Source organism: Colossoma macropomum, unplaced genomic scaffold, assembly GCF_904425465.1.
Source record: "Colossoma macropomum unplaced genomic scaffold, Colossoma_macropomum, whole genome shotgun sequence".
NCBI lineage: Eukaryota > Metazoa > Chordata > Actinopteri > Characiformes > Serrasalmidae > Colossoma > Colossoma macropomum.
In genome coordinates this window covers 181,630-206,254 of record NW_023494816.1, presented here as the reverse complement: position 1 = coordinate 206,254, position 24,625 = coordinate 181,630, and the positions used below count along the sequence as shown (strand labels likewise).

The window sequence follows — 24,625 nt, the reverse complement described above, 5'->3', positions numbered from 1 at the left end:
GATGTATCAGCTTCAAAGCCCACCTGGCTAATTAGCAAGTCTGGCTAACAAAGACTTTGTTTTTTTAATGTATTGTATTTAATAGACTATCTAATTGTTGTCCATATAAAGCCTATAATCATATATTTACCTAACCTGAAGAACTTTTGTTTATTGTTTCATCATTTGTTTATTGTGATCTGTAGGCTGTATCTTTCTTTGTTTATTATTTTAGCACTATTAAGCTGAGAGATCATTGTGTTATGTATCATGTACAGTGGAATGCAAAAAGCCTGGCCATATTACATAATGTGTGAAAAGAAGTAAACGCAACATCAGCAAACTGTTTAAAAAACACTAAATATGTTAACACACAATTATTTTTATTTGATTAAAATTAAAAACATATAGTAACAGAAGCTTATACAGAAGTGCAAAAGGTTTTGAAAAAAATCACACATAGGCATCGATTTTACTATTTATACTTAGAAAAAATATTTAAAAACCTAAAATGTAATTTCTATTATTAAAAGCAGACATTTAATCAAGTAGGTACAGACTTTTGACTGGGACTGGATATTACATAATCAAGAGAAGTGAATTTTCACTTATTCTTATTTTGATATTTACACTGAGCCCTGCATAGCACGCCTATTGGAACAAAACCTTGTGTTTCCATTTTTATATTTTTTATTTATTTAATGATTTTTGATGTAATTTTAAAATTTCAGCTGTTTGAATTTTATTATGAATGGGCCAAAATTAATTATAAAAATAAAATAGAATAAAGACTCAATATTAATTTACATTACAGTCAAATGTTGTTTTCTTCTCGTGTAAAGTTACTGTTCTGAAGGTTTTGGTCCGACAATGACAACATGAGGGGAAACACGCAGTGAGCATGCTGAGATGTTCAATACGTAACATTATAAAAATATACATACAGCATATGTAACAAGATCTTTCAAAAACAAAAGCATTATAAGTCCATAATTAAGTGCAACATGTAAGTACAAAAGAAACATGGATCCAGTTGAGCACAGGCCCACCTCACAGTTGATTTAACAGATTAAAAAAACAATCATTTTAAATGTGGAAATTTCATTTCTTCAGTTGGAAATTCATTCTTTCCTAAATCTATTCATTTAAAAAGCAACTCCAAAACTTCAGAAGCCACTCAAACAATCTGTATTTACATAAACAATAAAATATAACGTGCACAAACACACCGAGCTTTAATTGGTGCTGTTCAAACAGGAGTTCTTTGCTGATTTGGTGGCTGAATTGAGGCAAAATTTTTCAAACATTTTAGTAAGATGTTGTAATATGAAGTATGAGTAACATTACGGCCGTATGTGAACAGAAAAGTTTAATTTTACCTGTGTACCTGTTTTTTCACACATTACCAGCTGACCAGTGCCATTGCTTAGCAACCAAACTCCTGAAATAACAACACTAATGCACAAAACATCAGTCCTCCAGTCCTAAGTCGAAAGCTGCTACTGCTAAGCTCTAAGGATTCCTATCATTTCTGACTCTCAGGGGTACAACACTGTGATGATAATGAACATCATCCTGATTGGACGGACCTGGATCAGGTGTTGAATCACTCATTTGATGTCAAATGGTAAGCATTGGCAGGTGAAGTATCCTAAAGTGGAAAAAAGCCAAACCATTAATACACATTACAAATGGCAAATCAGCAACATTCTTTTTTAAATCCTGTGCAGTTAGTTCAAGTACTACTATATACAACATGACATGTTTGTATTTATTTATTTTTACCAAAGCAAGCATGTATACAGTGAACGATTAATGATCTAAATGAATACACAGCAAGGCTCAGTCAGCATTGTGGAAGCAGAGAAAAATTCCCCTTTAGGAATATGTAGTTACAAATGGTATGTTTTCCTCTGTGTCCACATCTGGATACATGGTTTATGATACAGTACAAAAACATTACAGTTAAACAATTCAATATGCTGTAGATCTAATATGATCAGCTCTGATACAATCTAATGCAGAAAAATATAATTTCTAATTCCTCCATATTCCTTCCTGAACACGTCTTCTTAAAATCTTGAGTCTGCAAAATGTGGCTTTCACATGTAATCTTAAAAAAAAAGCCACATTGTGGAACAACTTCTTTTCTCTCTGTAGCCTGTGTCTTCCTCTTTCTGTTATGTGTATTATAGTGTCCAGGCCCTTGTTTGTAAGTGGCAGTGAGGACTTTGAGATGTCATAAGGCGTCTCATTTCTAATTTTGCCATTCAAAATTTTGCCACCCTTTATGCATATTTAGTGTAGCATTTAACAGTTAAAAACTGAGCATGGTTTTGTGTACTAAAACAAAAGTCAAACAACACAAACTAAAATGTGTGCTTGAGACTTGGCTCATGTATCTTCTTATTGTTTTTATATTGTGTCCTCAGTAGAACCTCTGACCTATATAGATCAAGTTGAACAGTCTGCTTTAGCTGTTCTGTCTCAGTCCGTCAGTTTCAGTGTGGTCCAGCCCATTTCCACCACTGCTTGTGGCCGAATCAAATCCTAACAGTAACATGTGGAAGTGTAGTGACTTATCAGCATCGGGGTAATGTGATACAAAGTAATCCGTTACAGTACTGCAGTTACTTTTTTCCTGTAGTGAAGTAGTGAAAGGGATTACAAGTTACAATTCTTATAATCACATTAGTTACTAACTTTCTAGCGAAAGGAGCAGGCTACACATTTGTTTGCTTGCTCACTGCTTAGTACATTTAGCTTTCTGATCTTTCACCGTATCTTGTTTCATTAAGTATTTAATCCTTGCCCTACTTCTTATAATGTTTTTCTTTGTTTTTCCAGCTTAACTTTTCTTCTCTCTCTGACAACTGAGAAAATGACATCCACAGAGGAACACAAGCTCCAGATGCTGAGCAGTGAACCCCAGCAGCTGGTTTGTCAGATCTTGGCACTTCTGGAGTGGCTGACTGAGACTCACAAGTGGAAAACTTCTAGAAGCAGCCTGGGGCGCCTCGTATGCAGCAGTTTCAGGTCCACCAAATCCGATGACTATGTTGACACAAAGGGAAGCACTGAACCAGGCATCCACAGCCAACACTGGCATTCACCAACATCACGCCTGGACTGGAGCAGGTCTAGGAATGTTTGTCCAGCCCATCGAGCGGTCCTATTTTGCATGCACACTATTAGTATAATGTCATTCATGCAGGGATGAATGACATCCAAAGTCCTAAAGTAGTCTGCCAACTTACTTCTAGACCCTATTGTTTTATGTTGTCCTACTGCATGTCTGACTAGCGTAACAACAGTTGAACACGGCTTGTACGCTATGGGAGCAACTTGACTGTTTTCTGGGAGCGACCAGCATTCTATAACTACATCCAAGCCACTTTGTTTCTATCATCTTGTGTGAAAATATAGAAAAGATAATACACTAGATCTGACTGAACTTAACAACAGTAAACAACAAATTAGTGAGCAGTACTGACAGCTGACAGGTAAGTGTTTTGAATGATATAGATGATCAGTCCTCCATTGCTACCATTCCCCTCTTTCTCTGGCATCATAATACTGTAGTGTCCCAGATGAGGATGGGTTGCCTTTTTGAGTCTTGGTTCCTCTCAAGATTTCTTCCTCTTGCTTTTAGGGAGGTTGTCCTTGCCTATATAAAAAGCGCTATATAAATAAACCTTGACTTGACTACTGGCTGTGCTGCTGTGGGGCCAGTAGTCCACTTATAATGTTTCAGTAGCACTGAGCAGTGCTTCTCCCTTGCTGCCTGTTCAAAACAAGAACATCTGCCTTTAAAGCTCAATGTTTCCCATGTCTTAATTTACGCAGATGCCACAATATATAAGCTTCTATTGGCTCTAAAAGGAGAAAGCTGCAAAATGTGTTCATAAAGGGCAGTATAAACAATCACCACAATAAAAAGACTATTAAGTCTATGTGTGTTGTTGGGGGTGGGTCTTATGACTTTTTCCATTTCAGGTTTATTAAAACAGTGTGGTTTCCTTTACCACTACTGTCACCCCGCTGAGACCTAAGAACACAATGATGCGACACATTATAATAGACACAGATATATGTGCTTTTTAACAAAATCATATTAAAAAGGATAGTAATATCTCTGTAACACCAGGCTACCATTAGATTAAAAAGAAGGCTAAACCACCATCAATTCCTGCTCACTGAGGCAACTTTAGAGTCAAATCTGAGCAGGTAAATCTTTGATAGGATGAGTAACACTTAAGATGATGCACAGAAAGGGAGAGAGTAAAGTGATATACATTTCAATAAACTTAATCATTTTTACTTATTTGATCTGTGTTGTTTGAACACATGGAAAAAAAGGATAGACTGTGTTTGCATGTGTGACATCTGCTTTTTTGCTGATACTGACTGGCATACATCATTCAGCAGTGCTGAAAATGTGGCCTACAGGAATGTATATTTTTAGGTATGAACATTAATTTAATTATATAATGTTGAAACTTTTTCAAAAGCTATCAGTTATTCACATTGCCTCTGTTTCTTTTGATGGATATGTTTACTTGCTGAGAGTAGTTTTTCTGCACAAAGGTCTAAGGTCTTCAGTTTTGCCTCATATTACCTGAAAATTGTTTAACTCAGTAAAGTAAATAGATAGATAAAAAATGCTCTTCAGAGACCCCCCTACAGAAGAGGTCTGGGCTAAGCCCTCAATCTTGATAACCTCTTATGAAGTCAAAACACAAAAAAGATCTGTTTTAATAACCTCATGAGAGTCAATATAACCTGTGAAATTTCAAACATTATGATATAAAACTAAACTATGCATGGTCAAAATGCAAAGTATCTAATTCCTGCATCCTTACGAAAGACAGCCTGCCCCAAACACATGTAGTATTAAAGGTCATTAAATAACAAAACACTTCTGATGCGAGATCTTTATAAATAACGTAAGCTTGATTTTATGTTTCTGTGGGAAACATGTCTAAATGAAGAGCAACTTTACATGAAGCCGCTCCTGAAAACTACAGCTTTATGCAGACAGTGGCACTATTTATAATAGTGATTTTATCTGCAAAAATACCATCGTTGGTGAATTTATGTCTTTTGCCAATGTCACACTCGATCATTTTAGTGACACCTCTGTGTTACTAATTGCAATATATAGACATCCCAAGCAAAGTAGTAATTTGTGGCAGAATTTGCAGTATTACTATCAATTGTAGCCACAATCTATGATAAAATTCTTCTCTGGGCACTTTATGTTGCACATGACAACAAATCATATGCCGCTTGTTATGACTCCCCCGGTCACAATAGCCTTTCTTTGTATCTGTTTTGTGTGTTCCTTCCATTGTTGTATTATGTGCAGCTACACGATTGGCCACTCGGGGGCGCCCTCCTATATAAAAGGTCACCAAGCTTTTATCTCAGAAGATGTTAAGGACTCTCTCCCCTCTGACATTACCTGGAAGTCCGTCTGTCCAGACCAACCCAGCACTCTTCACTCCAGTCTCCTTCCCTTCGCCTCTATTGTTAAAATTGTGTCCGCTTTATTAGACTTTGTTAGCTTAGGGATAGTAGGAGACGAGTGCCACTTTGCTTTGGTCAATTTTTCTCCTGTTTTAACAATGGGACTATTTTTGGAATTCTTAGTAGTTTTGTTTGTTGTTTTGGCATACACTTGTCCCTGAAGCCAACACCCCATTCAGTTTAGCCTCTATCAAACTTGCTTACTTTTTTAAAAAGTCTAAATAAACCTGCAGTTATATATATATATATATATATATATATATATATATATATATATATATATATATATATATACACACACACACACAGCTCAAAAAAGGAAGGGAACACAATCATCACAGTATAACACCAAGTTAATTAAAGTTAAGCATAAGCAACTGTGAATCAAGGAATGGTTTTGCAGGTGGTGGCCACAGACAGTTACTCTCTCCTTATCATTCCTGACTGATTCTTCTCTAGTTTTGCATTTTGCTAGTGTCCTTGTCACTACTGATAGCATGAGCCGATACCTGCAGCCCATTCAGGTTGCACAGGTAGTCCAGCTCCTCCAGGATGGTACATCCATACTTGCTGTCGCAAGAAAGTTTTCTGGGTCTCCCAGCACAGTCTCAAAAGCATGGAGGAGATACCAGGACACAGGTTGGTACATGAGGAGAGCTGGACAAGGCTGTAGAAGGGCCTTAACCCAACAGCAGGAGCTGCATCTGCTCCTTTGTGCAAGGAGGAACAGGAGGAGCACTGCCAAAGCCTTAGAAAATGACCTTCGGCAGGCTACTGGTGTATGTGTTTTTGACCAAACTGTCACAAACAGAGGTAGGTAGAAATCCTCAGAGCCATTGATAGACCTTAAGCTGGTTACAGAAATGTTTAATCATTATTTTGGGAGGGATGGGTTACAACTCATAGTGCTTTGCACCTTGCAGCTTAGGGGTCTGTGTAGCCACAGACAAGTCAGTGTGCCCATGCTGACCCCTGCCCACTGCCAAAAAAGCCTACAATGGGCACTTGAGCATCAGAACTGGACCTTGGAGCAATGTACGAAAGGTGCCTGGTCCAATGAGTCCTGTTTTCTTTTACTACTCGCTTTGGATGAGAGCGTCTACTAAATGCTGTAAATGTAAATGTAAAACATAATGTGGACAGCCAGGTATGAAGTGATGGCACCAGTATGCACTGTGGGAAGAAGAAAAGCTGATGGAGGGAATGTGATGCTCAGGGAAATGTTCTGTTGGGAAACCCTGGGTCCAGGCACTCATGTCGATATCAGTTGCCATGTGCCAACATTACCTAACATTGCTGGGGACCTGGTACAGCAGTGATAATTCAGCAGGATAAGGCACCCTGCCCCATTTCAAACATTGTTTGAGAATGGTTTGTAGAACATTATGAGTTCAAGGTGTTACCCTGGTCTACAAATTCCCCAGATCTCAATCCAATCAAAGCATCTGTGGAATGTGCTGGAACACCAGATCCGATCTGCGGTGGCTCCATCTCTCAAATTACAAGACTTAAAAGATCTTCTGCTAATGTCTTGGTGCAGTGAACTTTCAGACGTCTTTTAAAGTCCATGGTTCGGCAGGTCAGAGCTGTTTTTGCAGCATGCAGAGGACCAACAGGTGGTCATATTTTGGCTCATTTGTGTATTTGTATGTTTTCTTCTCTATATGTTGCAGTCTTATGATGACTAGTAAATGTTTGAAATTTTTTCTCAACATTGTTGTCGGAGTCTGTTATCTAGGAAATCTTTAAGATCACAGAGAATGTATAATGGAGGCTACTTGAAGTGAGTTTTATCAATGTAAATGCATGACGACGGATTTTTACCACCGATGTTGGGGGTAACGTGGTATGAAAGTAACATGTCACAACAATGTAAACACTCTTTCCAGTAACATAAGGTACAGTTTAAATTTTTGTAATCACATTAGGGTTACTGACTTCATAATAATGACCTTATCTGCCCTACTCACACATCTTTAAAAAAGCAAAATAAATTCTGAATTATATTATATTAACTTATGCCAAATATGCAACTTCTTATTCCATTACAGACTGAACTGCTAAATGGAAATTCAAAACAATATCATAAAATACTACTGGAATATCAGAACAAATAAAATGCATTAAATTGTAACCTTTACATTAAGCATAACAAACACAAAAAACCAAATATGAAATAAGCAGTAGATGAAAAAAAAAATAAAATTTGATTTACAGAAACTGTGCCGCAGTACACAGTCCTATAAAATATAATCTAAAAGCTAAATCAGTTGAAAGATTAAATTACTAAAAGAAAACACTGTAGAAAACACGAATAAAACTGGTCAGTTTTCATTGACTTACTTGTTTACACGGCTCTCGTCTCTTTTTCCTGAAATAATAATGATATTAATAACATTAATAGTCATAATAATAATAACATGAAACGACAACATTAATATTTCCACTGGTGAAATTATAGCGAGCCAGATTCTTACCATAAATACCATCCAGCCAGACCAAAAACAATGCCAAAAATAAATACTCCAAGCACAGCATACAGAGCTGTATTTCCACTCTCTGTGTGCACAGAAATGTTGAAGTCAGTTGAAAGTTAAACTAAATTAAAAATTAAACTAAAGTGTTTTTCAGCTTAATAGGTTTTCTCCCATTACAAATACCTTTTACAGTGACAGTCACTGCAGCTGATTTCTGAGATCTGTGTCCATTCTGAGCCACACAGTAGTAGGATCCACTCTGTAGAGCACTGTAACTGTGTCCAGATCCTACAGGTGAGCTTCCACCTTCTTTAAACCAGGTGTAGTTCAGCACAGGTGGGTTTGCATCACTGCTGCAGGTCAGAGTCACTGAACTGCCCTCTGTTGTTGTATTAGAGGATACTCTGACATTCTTTGGAGGATCTAAAAAGTATAATGTTGAAGTGATTGAATGGCCTATATGAATGATCGCAAGTTGCTGGTGAATATTAATTAATTACTTACACTAAACATTCAGAGTTAGAGCTTCAGAGAGTTTCTCTCCATGTTCATTACTGGATCTGCACTTGTATTCTCCACTGTCCACAGAGCTGATCTTGTTCATTGTGTAAGTCTCTCCTTTTGCTACTAATGATGTTCCTTTAAACCACTTATATTCCACAGGTGGGTTTGCATCACTGCTGCAAGTCAGAGTCACTGAACTATCCTCCACTATTTCACCAGAGGGACTGATGGATACTAAGACACTTTTTGGGCCATCTAGAGGTAGAATGACACATTACCTTTTATGCATGTGCTTTTTTGAATAAGTAATACATTTTTGCAGAACTACTACATTATGTTTTATTGCAGATACACATATTTAACTTCAGCGTATGAAGATTATTGTTGTTTGCAGCTTTAGGATTCATTTAATCAAAGACTCAGAATGACTGTCATCCCATTTTTTTTTTTGGGATGAAAATTAAATATTGATTCCATCAGACTTGCAGTTGATACATAAACTTTCAAAGTTATTTTTGAGTTTGACTGTCAATCATTAGTGTTAGTCAGTTCCAAATTAAACATTACTATAAGCTGCTATTACTCTGAAAACATGCCTGCATACATAACTGAAAAATAAAGACAGTAGATATGTTCATATGCTCTTTCATAGCTTTATCTAAGTACCAAGTACCCTGTAAAAGCTCAGTTGTGTTAGAACAGTTGAACATTAACCCTTAGCTTTGTTTGTTTTCTGAGACTGAATGAATGAATCTGTACTTACATCTGACATTCAGAGAGACCTCAGGAGAGCGAAGACCCAGTACAGCACAGCAATACCTGCCTGCATCCTCCCTGCTGACTGGCTGCAGGTGGAGTTGGTCAGTACTGGAGGATAAACGATGTCCATTTCTGTACCAGGTGAATGTTGGTCTGACTGTCAGTCTGCAGGTGGTTTTACATGTGAGAGTGACTTTATCTCCCTCTATCACTCTCTCAGGAACCTCCACCTGGAGATCTGAGAACCAGAGAAAACAAACTCATACTGTGGTGACTCACACTAGCTGAATGAATGTAACACTGGTGTTCTAAATATTGATGCACTAAAGTGGAATTAAAATGTAACATTGAAAACAAGTCAAACTACTGCAGTTACTGCACAAAAACTTTAAATTTAACCTTTAAAAAGTTAATTTGAGTACCTGTTCACTTCAATTCCTCTTAATTGAGTCATAGTCAGAGTCCGCAGACTGCATTTATAAAAGCGTGAGTAGAACGTGTTCTAAACCTGTGCAAATTTTTGTTCCAAAGGTCTAACTTTACACATTCACTTAATTAAAAAGGGAAAAAAACTATGAAAACCAAATGCATTGTTCTCTCCACAACTCACCATAGATCATACAGTCAGGTCTATAAATATCTGAATTTTGACAAATTTGTTATTTTAGCTGTCTAGCACAGCACATTCTGCTACTAGTTTGAGTGACCTTAAAGCATTGGTTACACCAGAGAATGTCTGTTTACGTTCCAGCATGTGATCTTAGATTTGCATATACCGACCTTCTGCAAATACCTTCTGTAAAATACAGAAAATGTGGAAAGACTTTCACTTAATCTGCTTCTAAACTGCAGAACTCAATTCCACCTTTTATTAGACAGTCAAGCCCAGTGCTCACTTTTAAGAAACATTTAAAAACTTATCTCTTTAACTTGGCATTTAATTAAAACTCTACGTCTCTTGGTATTTATCTTTTTAATTTGACCTGTGTCATTTTTAATATGATTTTAAATTACTCATAATTTCTTGTATTACTGTTAAGCTTTATCACCTGTCTGTGAAGCACTCTGAGCTGCCACTGGCATAAGAAGTGCTATATACATAAAGATTATTATAATTATTATAAAGATTATTATATTATATTGGAGCTCCAGACTTTCAGCTTTAGGAAAGTTATAGGATTTGTGTGTGCTATTCCCTCAATTACTTTACTTACAACAAGGTGTTACTTCACCTACAACAGCCTCAGAAAAAGGAAGACTGAATTAGAGTTTGCCTAAAATAAATAAATAAATAAATAAATAAATAAATAAAACGCCTATACCGTTCTGGGTAACACTTTACATTAAGTGTTGACTAACTAACATGAAGTAATGCATTAGTTAACATGAACAAGACATGAAGTAATGCATTAGTTAACATGAACAACACATGACACAATGCATTAACAATGGTTACCTAATGTTAAGTAAACATGTTACGACTGCATTAGTTAATGTTGTTTTCATGTGAAGTGTTGACTCATTAACATTAAGTAATGCATTTATTAACAACTAAGGTTCTACATTGATAATGGTTAACTAATGTTAATTAAACATGTTACAACTTCATTAGTTTATGTTCTAGTGTTTTGCTTATGTACTGCAGTTAGACATAATGCTTGAAAAAGCAATGTTAAGTAATAGTTTAATTGGCTGAAATGACACTTTACCAATGGCAGCTACTAACTATTTTTATTTACTTACTTCCATTTACTGATGTAGTGTTTTGTACTGTATTTTTAAATGATAACACCTTTACTTCTCCCTACTGCTTTTCCCTCAGTTCCATTTCAGTCATTAAGGTTTAGTTGCTTGTTGGGGTTTCATTGTGTCATCTTGTTGAGGTGGTTCAGCTCCTGTTTTGCTTCTTTGTTGCTCACACCTCTCACTTTGGAGCTTTAATATTTTATTTTAGATGCAAAAGGAAATAAAAAGCTAATAAAATAGTCTTCAGTTCCTCTGCTGAGGGATTCTGGATGTACTGAGCTTGACTGGACCTTTCCAAGTTACTCATTACTTATGTATGTAAATGAGCACAAGGTAATATATTATTTTATATATAAAAGCTTACACTAATATGCTACATTCTGATGTATGTTAGATATGCTTCTGTGTGTATTGCAAGAAGGAATTATACATACCATTCTCTCAGTCATATCAGTCAGGCCTGGATGGGGCAGCATACTGAAATTATTTACTTATCTACTCCATTTCTTTTCCTTATTCCAAATTTTATCATGCATGTGTGAGTGTGAATTGGACAAAATGTTAGGGTCATCATATATTTAGAAATTGTAAATATAGACATGATCGTATAAACAGACATTTTCATCAAAGGAAACTACTCAGAGAGCATAACATGCTTTATGTTAAAACCAACAATGTCTTAAAATGCATTACAAACATCTATTAAACATCACTAAACATTAATAAGGTTGTGTTCTGTGAATTGAATGTACCTGATATAAAATGAAAGAGTAGTACTGTATTAGTGAAAATGAAATGAATGAAATGAAGCTTTTAGCCAACTGTGTCTGAATACATCGGAATTAGACCTCCGCATTTAACCTATCCGTGCAGTAAAACATCACATACACACACAGCTCAGCCAAGGGGATAGAACCGGCGACCTTCCGGTCACAAGGCTGGTTCCCTAACCTCCAGCCCACGACTGCCCCCAATCTGAATGCATTACACAATGTTAAACAATAAACAATGTATACCTACACATTCAGCTACCCAGTAGAAATAGAAAAAAACAGATACATTTATTCTCTATATGTGAATAGACCGCAACTCAATTGCACAGACTGCTTCCATTGCAGAGCTATCCCTTGCCACACCAGAGACATATCACCAGCTCTGTGATAAACCTCTTTTTTAGTTCCACCATGTAATTTTGTGTTAATTTAATAATGCTATGAACTGAATGTTTCACATATACAGAATAAATGTATCTATGTTTTTTTCTATTTCTACTGGGTAGCTGAATGTGTAGGTATACATTGTTTACTGTTTAACATTGTGTAATGCTTTCAGATTATAGCATTAAAGTATCTAGTACTTTACTAATACAGGACTACTCTTTCATTTTATATCAGGTACATTCAACTCACAGAACACAACCTTATTAATGTTTAGTGAAGTTTAATAGATGTTTGTAATGCATTACTAAGGCATTATTGGTTTCACTTTACATCAGGTATATTACATTCACTGAACAAGACCTTTTAAACCTTTAGTAATGTTTAGTAGATGTTTGTAATGCATTACTAAGGCATTATTGGTTTTGACTACATCAGGTATATTAAATTCACTGAACAAGACCTTTTAAACCTTTAGTAATGTTTAATAGATGTTTGTAATGCATTTTAAGACATTATTGGTTTTCACTTTACATCAGGTATATTACATTCACTGAACAAGACCTTTTAAACCTTTAGTAATGTTTAATAGATGTTTGTAATGCATTACTAAGGCATTATTGGTTTTCACTACATCAGGTATATTAAATTCACTGAACAAGACCTTTTAAACCTTTAGTAATGTTTAATAGATGTTTGTAATGCATTTTAAGACATTATTGGTTTTCACTTTACATCAGGTATATTAAATTCACTGAACAAGACCTTTTAAACCTTTAATAATGTTTAATAGATGTTTGTAATGCATTACTAAGGCATTATTGGTTTTCACTACATCAGGTGTATTAAATTCACTGAACAACACCTTATAAACCTTTAATGCTTAATAGATGTTTGTAACGCATTTTAAGACATTATTGGTTTTAAGATAAAGCATGTTATGCTCTCTGAGTAGTTTCCTTTGATTAAAAAAATGTCTGTTTATATGATCATGTTTATATTTACAATTTCTAAATGTATGATGACTTCCCAAAAATGTCCCATTCACACTCACACATGCATGATAAAATTTGGAATAAGGAAAAGAAATGGAGTAGATAAGTAAATAATTTCAGTATGCTGCCCCATCCAGGCCTGACTGATATGACTGAGAGAATGGTATGGATAATTCCTTCTTGCAATACACACAGAAGCATATCTAACATACATCAGAATGTAGCATATTAATGTAAGCTTTTATATATAAAATAATATATTACCTTGCGCTCATTTATATTCATTACGTATGTATGTAAATGCTTTTTATTTTTACATTTTGCATCTAAAATAAAATATTAAAGCTCCAAAGTGAGAGGTGTGAGCAACAAAGAAGCAAAACAGGAGCTGAACCACCTCAACAAGATGACACAATGAAACCCCAACAAGCAACTAAACCTTAATGACTGAAATGGAACTGAGGGAAAAGCAGTAGGGAGAAGTAAAGGTGTTATCATTTAAAAATACAGTACAAAACACTACATCAGTAAATGGAAGTAAGTAAATAAAAATAGTTAGTAGCTGCCATTGGTAAAGTGTCATTTCAGCCAATTAAACTATTACTTTACATTGCTTTTTCAAGCATTATGTCTAACTGCAGTACATAAGCAAAACACTAGAACATAAACTAATGAAGTTGTAACGTTTAATTAACATTAGTTAACCATTATCAATGTAGAACCTTAGTTGTTAATAAATGCATTACTTAATGTTAATGAGTCAACACTTCACATGAAAACAACATTAACTAATGTAGTTGTAACATGTTTACTTAACATTAGGTAACCATTGTTAATGCATTATGTCATGTTTTGTTCATGTTAACTAATGCATTACTTCATGTCTTGTTCATGTTAACTAATGCATTACTTCATGTTAGTTAGTCAACACTTAATGTAAAGTGTTACCCAGTTCTGAAACAGCAACTTACAGAAAGATGAGACAAAGAACAACTTGTATAAGACTGATGGGATGAGAGGAGTATGGAGAAAAGAAGGAACTGCTCTTGATCCAAAGCATGTTAAATGCAAATTCATTCTTGTAAAAGGTGGTGTTAACTGAATGTGTACGTGCTACAACCAAGTTCTGCAATTAAAGGTTTAAAACATTTTGATGTAAAATATGTTTCCAGTAGGACCTATGCCAAGGTCACATGGTCTCCCATCTGCAGCACATGGAGAGACAGCACACAGACTGTTCTGCATGTCTAGCTCCAGCTCCACCCAGGCTTCCCCCTCTAGGGACTCAGAACATGAACTTTACTATTTTGTGTTTGCTGACTTCACCTCCAGCTCCAACTCCACCCAGGCTCTACCCACGGATAACCAAACACAGCTGCAGCTCATTCCTCGAGTTAACAGCTCACACATACATAGGCCTCTTGTTGTACCTGCAAAGTCTCTGTTGGCCTAACTGAATTCTGAGACATATTTCCACTTGTCTATATGAGGACCATGCTTGGCAGTCATTCAGTTTACCTATGATTATATTTTTATACCATTGGGGGACTATATATGCACATGGTTAGGAGTAGTTCTCAATGTATGCCCATTATCATGCACAAAAAATTACATTGTAAGCATAAGAATGTGTATGTGCATGACTGATAAAGAGACCCTCGGACAGTAGACGTTTCTCCTTCACACAACACAATTATTAGTGTGTAAGGCAGTAAAATCCTCCTCTGAACTGTATGATGGCTGCCACTACAGTTAATGAACTACTGCTAATACAGCACTGTTAAACACCTCAGTGTGCTGACCAACTCTGAATAATATACTACAGTTAATGATCTACTGCTAATACAGCACTGTTAATCACCACAGTGCGCTGACGGACTCTGACTAATGCTCTACAGTTAATGAACTACTGCTAATACAGCACTGTTAAACACCTCAGTGTGCTGACCGACTCTGACTAATGAACTACAGTTAATGAACTACTGCTAATACAGCACTGTTAAACACCTCAGTGTGCTGACCAACTCTGACTAATGTACAACAGTTAATGTACTACTGCTAATACAGTGCTGTTAAACACCTCAGTGTGCTGACCAACTCTGACTAATGCTCTACAGTTAATGAACTACTGCTAATACAGCACCGTTACACACCTCAGTGTGCTGACCAACTCTGACTAATGTACAACAGTTAATGTACTACTGCTAATACAGTGCTGTTAAACACCTCAGTGTGCTGACCAACTCTGACTAATGCTCTACAGTTAACGTACTACTGCTAATACAGCGCTGTTAAACACCTCAGTGTGCTGATCGACTCTGACTAATGTACTACAGTTAATGAACTACTGCTAATACAGCACTGTTAATCACCACAGTGCGCTGACCGACTCTGACTAATGAACTACAGTTAATGTACTACTGCTAATACAGCACTGTTAAACACCTCAGTGTGCTGACCGACTCTGACTAATGCACTACAGTTAATGATCTACTGCTAATACAGCGCTGTTAAACACCTCAGTGTGCTGATCAACTCTGACTAATGTACTACAGTTAATGAACTACTGCTAATACAGCGCTGTTAAACACCTCAGTGTGCAGATCAACTCTGACTAATGTACTACAGTTAATGAACTACTGCTAATACAGCGCTGTTAAACAACTCAGTGTGCTGACTGACTCTGACTAACATACTACAGTTAAAGGACAACTCCTATTTTACACAGATTAGACTCACATCTGCTCTGTAGTTCACTTAATACTGAATTTGCAGCTAAGAATGAATACAAACCACTTTTGGCCTGAATGCTGGTTCTCCAGTTCTAAGCAGTGAGTTTCTCAGGTGTTCTATGAAAGACTGATGTGATTATATTATAGAACTGCATTGTGAGTCCTGGACACCAGTGAATGAAGTACAGTGTCTTATTTCTGCTAATGGATCTTACCTGTGACTGAAAGATCAACTCCACCTTCTCCTTGATACTTTCCTCCAGGTTGGTCTGTTATAAATGTGAAGTAGTATTTACTTTGATCCTTTTCTCTCACAGTCTTAAATCTGAGAGTGCAGTCACTGTGTTCATCTCCGAGGTACTGAACTCTGCCTCTGTACTCTGGATCATCTAACAGATCAGGAGGTTCTGAACCAGATGTAACCAGCTCCTTAGTCCAGAAAGCTTTTTGGACTGAGTGATTACTTGGAGCTGTGTAAGTGCACTCCATGGTCACTGCAGACCCCTTTAGAGCACAGAAAGATTTAGAGTTGTAACTCACACCCCACCCATCCTGAGCAACAACTCCTGAAACACAAAATACAGAAATGTGTAAATTATTACTGTTTGGGTCTCAGTCAGTAAAAATGTTGCATAAAGTCTCCAATTCAGCTCATTTCTAAGACTGTTAGAATGAAGATTGGAACAAAAAACTTAAATAAGCTGAGGTGATCTGGAAATAAAAGAGTGGGCTATGGGGGGCTGCGGAATGAATGAGACGTAATACCATGAGCAAAAACATATTCTTACAACTTTGCAGAGACATAACAGCTCTGACTCACCTGAGATGAAGAGCAGAAACAGCAGGGAAACAGTCAGAGACATTCTGAGTGAGATCAGCAGTTCAGCCTGTGTGATCATAAAAGCAAATATGACATAGTCATAAAGGCTGTGTCAGCGTTATCAATACCCTTAAGCTGCCCAACCATTTTCATAGTGTAGACAAAAAGTGCTGAGCTGAAACATACTTCACTTTCCATTTGAGTCTTGTTATGTATCAGGCTTCCATCCTGAAATTTCATGTGATATGAAAAAAGAGAAAGCCTAATGATTTCTGTGAAATAATATTAAACATATCTGCACAATCTTATTTTTTTTTTTAATAATCAAACTTGTTATATTTAAAACATACACATTTTATAGAAATACTCTTATTTTATTGTTTGTTCGAGTTGGAAACAAAAGAGTTCATTTTTTTTCCTTCTGTGGTGTCTTGGTACAAACCCAGCTTCAAAAAGGTTGGGACAGTATGCAATATGTCAATAAAAACAAAAGCAGTTATTAGTAAATTGTATTTGACCTGCATTAAACTGAAAACAAACAAAAGCACAGTATTTGAATGAGTTTTATGACAAATATGGTGCCTGCAACACGTTCCAAAACATGTTTATCACTGTATAACAAGTCTTCAACTGCACTCTCCGATTATACATTATATGTATAATTATATGTTTCGATGTGCAGAATGTTTCTTGTCATTGTCATGTTGAAAAAAGAACAGGCGTTCCTGAAATGCTGTGTTCATAGATACTTTCTTTCTGTAAAACTGATTTCAGCACAGATTCTTTTTTATTGCACATGCCTGCAAAGGACCACGGGAAATTCAGTGACTTGGAAATGTTCCTGTAGCCATTCCCTGACTTGCACTGTTCTTTTCTCTTCATGGTGTATTTTAGGCCATGAAATAAAGGTTGAACCTTCCATGTACAGGTGTATTTATACTACAATCACCGGGAACCTCTAGACTGCACACAGTTCATCTCCTTTTAACAAATTATGTGACTTTTAACACCAACCGGCTGCAACAGTGATGATTTAGGAGAGCCATATTAAAGGAGGTGAATACTTTGTGTTTTATATTTGTAATGATTTTAATTCACTTTGCAGAGATCTGTTTTCTCTCTGACATGAAAGTGTTTCTAATGCTATATGATAGTGAAACACAACAGCTTCCAAGGGGAGAAACTTTTTATAGGCACACAATTTGTTGAACTGCACTCTTATAAAAGAGAGTTTTTCAAGGGTTCCTTAGTAAAGAAAATGGTTCTATATAGAACCATCTATGAACACTGAACACTCAAAGAACCCTGTGCATGTTTAAAGGGTTCCTTGCATTGTGGAAGGGTTCTTCAGATTGATGGATGTTACCACCCCCAGTCGTCGTTACTTTCTGTGGTCATTTTCTGTGTTTTCACTTCTGTTTTTCTATGATGTGCAGGTCTGTGATTGGCCACATGGGGGCGCACTAAGGTATACAAGGTCGTCGAGCCACCATCTTGGGATACATTCAGGACTCTTTCCAGACCAGACCAGCACTCTTTGCAACACTCTTCACTTTGCTCTGTTTGTAAAGTCAATAAAAGTTTTAAGATTCTGTGCAACTTTCTGTGAATATTGGAAAAGCAGGGCATGTGTGCCACTTCGTTTTGGTTACTTTGTCTCCTGTTTAAGGTAGGGAGGTAGCCATATGTCTTTGTTTCTTTTGTTTTCAGGTTTAGTTAGATTTGCAATCGTTAGTCGTTTTGTTTATTTTGGTATACGCTCGTCCCTGAAGCCATCAACCCAACTTATGTTTGATCATTTGAAATAAATAAACCTGCCATTTTCTGACTTCCATGGTGTCCGGTGTCTGGACTGGCAGCAGGTCTGAGGAGAGAGCCCAATCTCATTCTCTGTTATGGCCTGACCCTAGACCAGGTCATAACAATGGAGAATGTGCTGTAGATGGTTCTATATAGAACCTTTTGTAAAATGGTTCTATACAGAACCAAAATCTGTTCTGCTATTGTTACGATACAAGCTTTTAACACCTTTTGGTGCTAAATAGAACCCTTTTAAAATGGTTCTATATACAACCAAACCCAAGACATTGTCCATCAGTCTAAAGAACTGTTTCTTGATCCAAAGAACCCTTTAATCATGCCGAGGGTTGTTTGAGTGTTCAGAGTTCTACACAGAAACACTTTTTTTATTAAAGAGCCCTTTTGCAAATGGACAAGAAGCATCAACATGACTTCAGTGCACAAAGGCATTTAAAACATTTTAAAAACATGCCAAAAATTTCTCCCTGTTCTGGTCCTCCCTACATCCCCCCGCCCTGTTCTGGTCCTCTTTTCACTCCCCCTCCCTGTTCTGGTCCTCCCTTCACTCCCCCTCCTTGTTCTGGTCCTCTTTTCACTCCTTCTCCCTGTTCTAATCCTCCTTTCACTCCTAAAAAAAAGCATGATAAAGTGATTGGGAATCACCCCAGACCAACTACCCATGACTCTGAGACTTTTTCGAGTTTAAAAGTTCTCCTCATCAACATCTACAGCCAGGAAACAGGAGAACGAGCTAAAGCACGTACCCAGCAACATACAGGTTCAGGTTTACGTTTTTTCCCACTTTCCAGCTTTCAAAACCTGGTAGAGCCGCTAAAAGTAAATTGAGACCCAGTGAAAGCATTGTTAGCTTGGCACCAGAATGACTACGAAATACGTGAAAAGATATGTAAACATTTTAGATAAAGTCCACGAGGAGACGGTTAACTTCTTGTTTGAATTTTCTGTTCCGCCTTAAATGGTGCTGGTTCTAAGAGTCTACAGGAAACTAGTTCTAATGGTCACCATTAAGCCAATTCTCAATAGAAAGCAAAACCATCAGGTTAATCCTAATGGTTCTAAGGGTCTTTTTTTCAGCAGGGTATGTATCCCAGTTGCTGTTTGTTTCTTGTTCTGGGGTGGACACTTAACAAACACCTCATGTTTAAGGAAAAGACCCTGTTGGGGGTTGAATAGTCAGGAACCTCTGCTCAACTAAAACAGCAATAAGAGTATTTTCCTACCTTCATTAAGCGACGTTCATCTCCTGAATCAAAATAACGACCGCAGAGAACATGAGGAGGTTAAAGTGTGTTGCTGAGTTCTTCAAACGCTCTTCTCTTTCTGTTCCCCTGGCTCCGCTCCCCTCCCCATCCTTAATTCCTTCTACTGAGCACAAAACATACAGTAGTTCTTACTGGTTCAGCTGGAAAATTGTATTCCTTTGAAGAGCTACTCTATGTTTAAGAATATTAAATGGACTTGAGTGACATTGTGAAATTTCCCCCATTTAATCAGTTACTTGCATTTAACGTAATGTGGGCAGTAATTACATTTTCTAAACTAGAAATTCAGTTTCTGTTTACAGAATAAAAAAAGTAAATGAGTCACAGGGGACTGGACTGAATGATACTCAGTGTAAAAACACTTCATGAGCAGTATTTGGAAAGAGTGATGTTATTTAGCTCAGCACTGCCATTTCCTGAGCCTAGAGTTCAGAATCAGACAAATACAATATGAGGAGGGAGAAGAGAGCATTTCTAAATAAGCACTGACTGTAGCAGAGCTGCAGCGCAGCATGTTTTCAAGCAGAAATCAGATACACAAGGTAAATATACCAAGTTATTACCAAGTTACAACTATTTGTAACTTGGTAATAATGCTTTATAAGCATACTTATAAACTGCAGTAATGCGTCATAAGGCATTTATAATGAAATCTAATTAATTATTTTATAACCTATAAACAGGTAGTTACACAAGTGTCACTATTCATTATAATGGCTTTTAAATGGATCATGACCCGTGCATAATTATACAGTAATTATAATACATAATAACAATTATAACCACATTATATATGCTTACAATGCCAACATTGAGTGCCTCAAGTAAAGTGATTGATATTTTATGTTATTCTTTATTATAAATAAATGATAAGGTACTATAAACATAATTTTTGTAAAATGAGGTGAAACATTTAATTTCCAACTAATTATAAAAAACACAGACACATCACTGATATTTAAAAACTTTAATTTCTTTATTTCTCAAATTTATAAAAAAGAGAATAAGAGATTGTTCTTCTACAGACATTTATCTTTTTTGTGACTGTTAGTCACTGTTACTGTTTACCAGAACACCCTTTATGATTTAACCAGTCTTTACTAAGATACCTTGAGCCTTTCTGTTAACCTAAGCTGATCAGGGAATAATTTGGCCCAACACACAGCCAGTGGAAATGTTTTTTGATCATAATCACTGATCATTCTCTAGCATTCAAAGAGCAACTGATATTTGCTTCAGGACTGTATCATTATCATTGGTTTTCTTTCAATTTGCATGTATTCTCAATGTGTCAGTGTACGCACTGATATTTCCCAAATGTGTAAAGTTTGCAATAAGTGTATGCAGTTCATACCAGACAGACTACTGATACATACTTTTCTCATGTCTGATGCCATTTTTGAGAGGTTTCTGCTGCTGGCAGCAACACCATCATCTGTAAGGTCAATCTGTCACATTCGAAGACCTTGAGAATTGAAATTGAAAGAAATTGAAAGAAAACCAATGATAATTTGTTCAGCTGTTAACAGTCCGTGCTAAAAAATCCAATCCAAGACCAATATTTGTTGGTAACTGGTTTCAGATTGTCTAAGTTGGTCTTTGATGGTCAATAGCTAGATTCCTGCTGGTCTAATATGATCAAGGTGGTTGACTGGCTGGATTTCCAGCTGTGCTAGACAAAAACATACCCTATCCTGGTCTACTGGTTAAACTGGTAGTCCAACTTGGTTAAACTGGTCATGTTGGTACAGCAGCTAAACCATCAAACCCAAATGAAAACATGCTCTATGCTGGTAAATCAGCTAAGCCGGTGTGTCGGCTTAACCAGTTTAACTATCTTGAGCCAAGTTAATTTTATCAGGAGGATATCATAAAATTAAGTTGTCTTAGCAAAATTTGCGCAAACTGTAAAAACTACACCTATAGATGATTTTGGAGACTTCTATGTGACCTATAAAAATTGGTTCTTTTGCGAACAGACACGGTTTTGCCTCGGAAACAATGTCCTTTACACATCCTGTTGGGGCATGTAAGATTAATATATTTCGGACTATAATATCGGACTGTGAATGAGTATGAAATACCAAATTATGAAGGTCTGCTTGTCGGCAAGTCTAACTTTACTGTCTGTGTAGCACGAGGCCGTGTTCAGTTAAAAAATCTATCACCCCTTACTGGACTGGCATGGTCGTGTGAGCGTTTGTAATCGTTTTTGCGTTCTTAGCAATGAGGAGCTAAAGATCTGCGAAAAACGCTGTTGTTCTGGACGAGGATTTTTTGAAAACAAAGAAAAAATAGGTTTTTAAAATATCTGGATATGTATGTACGAGGTCAAAGAAACAATCAAACAGGACAGCGCTGACACACAATGTACAATCAAATAAACAAACAAAAAATATAAACCTTTCCCTAGCATTCCAAATATTTTCTCATTAAAAAAGTAGCATGTAACATAGAAATACACAAAACCTACAAGTCAGAACAATATTAATAGAAAAAATGCCTTTTATTTATAGGAAAGAATTAGTAAATTAATTAAAATAAATAAATAAATAAATAATAATACATGCACACATACAGACATATGTTTGTGTTATACTTACCACTGATATCCATTATGTCGAGCAGTTTCCATCAGGTGCATCTCCTGGTTACATCTGCAACGTTTTCGACATTCAAAAGGCCTCTTTTTTGCATCCAGAGAACAACATCTCTTTTATGATCCAGGGTGTTTTCTGCACGGAGCAGACTGGTAAGTCCTTTAATAAGTGCCACTGCATTTTTTTAAATCACTTCCTGTTTTTTAGGCTAGGTGAACCAGCATTAACAATAGTCTAGATGTCTAAAGGTAAATCATATAAATGAAGCTTTTATGTATTATTTAAAAATACCTAAGTTTAAGATATACCTGACTTTCATGCTTAGCCTTCAGTAGCCTATAACGTTACTCTACTCGAGAGTTACCGTCGGTTTTCTGTGACTAACGTTAGCTTAAAAATGTAGTGTAATAACCAGCTAGCTAATCTGTTTAGCTGTTTTGTTTTTGTTAGCCAAAAATGAATTGACTGAAAATCCAAACGCTGAGAACAACCAGTATTTGTATTGTTTCTACAGTCCAGTAGACAAAAAGCCCCTGGCTCTGTCACCACATTTCAGTCTCAAAACGTAGGTAGGTTGTAATTTTAGACGTTATCTTATGTTCTTGTTTATTTGTTTTTAATATTAATCTGCAATCCTTCATCTTTATGCTCCAGACTTCTCCATAATGGTTGGGCATAGTGCTTAAATCTGCTTGGTAATCTATATACTGGCAGATAATAATAGTGTTATCATGGCAGGTGTACTTACTCCACAAAACTGCCACTGATCATTCTGGTCATTCAAAACTCTCAACGTCTCAGTTAAAGTTAAGTAAGTTAAGTAAAAGGTCATAAACATTAATTTATGCATGCAGCTTTTATTTTTATTTTTTGAAATGAAATTGAAATGAAATTGAGCTGCTGAAATTGCAGCTAGAGGCTAAGAAGGATAAAGGGAACCTCAGAGAAGAAAATATAAAAATACTCAAACAAGACAGAGAGCATCTCCAGTCACAACTGTCAAAGAAAGAAGAATTTATTCAGGAGCGGATTCACTCAAAAATGGAAGAGATTCTTGGTCCAGGTGACCTTGGTAAGTTATTAGGAAGTTCAGATGTAACCAACATTATTTCCAGTTTCACATTTGTAATGTGTCCCTGCATCCAAGACTTTGGCCCAATCCCATTTCTTCTTTTTACCCCTACCCCTTGTTTTCGAGTGTCACCCTAACCCCTTGGAATGGAGTTACAAAGGGTAGTGGTAAAAACTTGCCCTATGAAATGGGACCCTCAAAACATTGCTTCATTAACAGCTACTAGCGCTGCTCTGTAGGCGACCTGGCTCGTCTTCAGTGACAGCAGAGAAGGGAAAAGTTCAGCAACCTCACTGCTGGGCGTTAGTCACATTTAGGGCATCATATGTAAGAGGGGGTACAAGACAATTATTTATTATTTCCCACTGCTAATTCATTGGTGATACGAAGCTGAACTCAGCTATTCTTGTTTGAATATTCCCGTTCCATCTTAAATGGTGCAACAGTTACATTCTGATGCTTCAGACATCAGAACTGCTGGACTATTTAAGGTGGAACGGGAAAATTAGCTAACTAGCTACCTAGACATTAGCATACTTTTAGCGAAGAAAACAACCATAATACATTGAAATGACATTAAACTAAGATAATACAGTGGTTATTGTAATTTTCAACAGAGAAAATTCTCACATTTGTGGGTTTCTTTGGTCGCTCGTACAGCCCTCTCACCGGCTTTTCTTTTTTTCTGATAACACTCTGTTTGGAGGGCCATGCAGCCCTAACACTTCGCCCTACCCCTGTATCTCAACAAAAATTGGGACACCCTACCCCTAGACGTGAACACACTAAACAGAGGGCTAAGGGCTCAGTGGTAGGGGTGAGGTGTGAAATGGGATTGGGCCTCAGACTAAGTACAGTCATGACATGGATAACGTTACTCATTAGGCAGACATTTTACAATTACTAATAATGTAACTATAATAATTATGTATAGGGCTGCAACAATTATGCAATTAAAAACATTCTTGATTGTCAAAGACTAATTTGGATGACGATAATAAAAACTTATAATGTTTATAGTTATAAAGCTCCATTTATCAGTCTGATTATGCTCCACAAGAGGGGCTATTAGCCCTATTTTTAAACCCTATTACAAATGCATGTATGATTTAAATTAAAATGTATGTATATGAACTAAGAGTAAATATTTGCAGTAAAAATATAAATTAATA

At 36.5% G+C, this 24,625-nt stretch overlaps 1 protein-coding gene across 3 annotated transcripts; it reads right to left on the bottom strand.

Moving 5' to 3' along the window:
- Positions 1–740: 740 nt before the first annotated feature.
- LOC118800121 (B-cell receptor CD22-like) lies at positions 741–19,880 on the bottom strand. 3 transcript variants are annotated; one of them, XM_036560277.1, is made up of 9 exons: positions 19,740–19,880; positions 16,885–16,926; positions 16,699–16,765; positions 16,094–16,444; positions 9,253–9,486; positions 8,169–8,408; positions 7,986–8,067; positions 7,852–7,879; positions 741–1,630 (listed from the first exon to the last, which is right to left on the bottom strand). In XM_036560277.1, the coding sequence occupies exons 1-9, from the start codon at positions 19,743–19,745 to the stop codon at positions 1,586–1,588; spliced, it is 1,095 nt and encodes a 364-aa protein (XP_036416170.1). In that variant the 5' UTR covers positions 19,746–19,880; the 3' UTR covers positions 741–1,585. The 3 variants fall into 3 exon arrangements, with proteins under 3 accessions (XP_036416170.1, XP_036416172.1, XP_036416171.1); XM_036560279.1 differs by lacking the exon at positions 16,885–16,926 and having other exon boundaries at positions 19,740–19,787; positions 19,818–19,857; XM_036560278.1 differs by lacking the exon at positions 16,885–16,926 and having other exon boundaries at positions 19,740–19,879.
- Positions 19,881–24,625: the final 4,745 nt, after the last annotated feature.

Coding starts and splice junctions, on each gene's coding strand:
- LOC118800121 (XM_036560277.1), bottom strand. Junction 7,880..7,985: donor CTGGCTGGATGGTATTTATG/GTAAGAATCTGG, acceptor TTATTATTTCAG/GAAAAAGAGACGAGAGCCGT. Junction 1,631..7,851: donor GACGAGAGCCGTGTAAACAA/GTAAGTCAATGA, acceptor TTTCCACTTTAG/GATACTTCACCTGCCAATGC.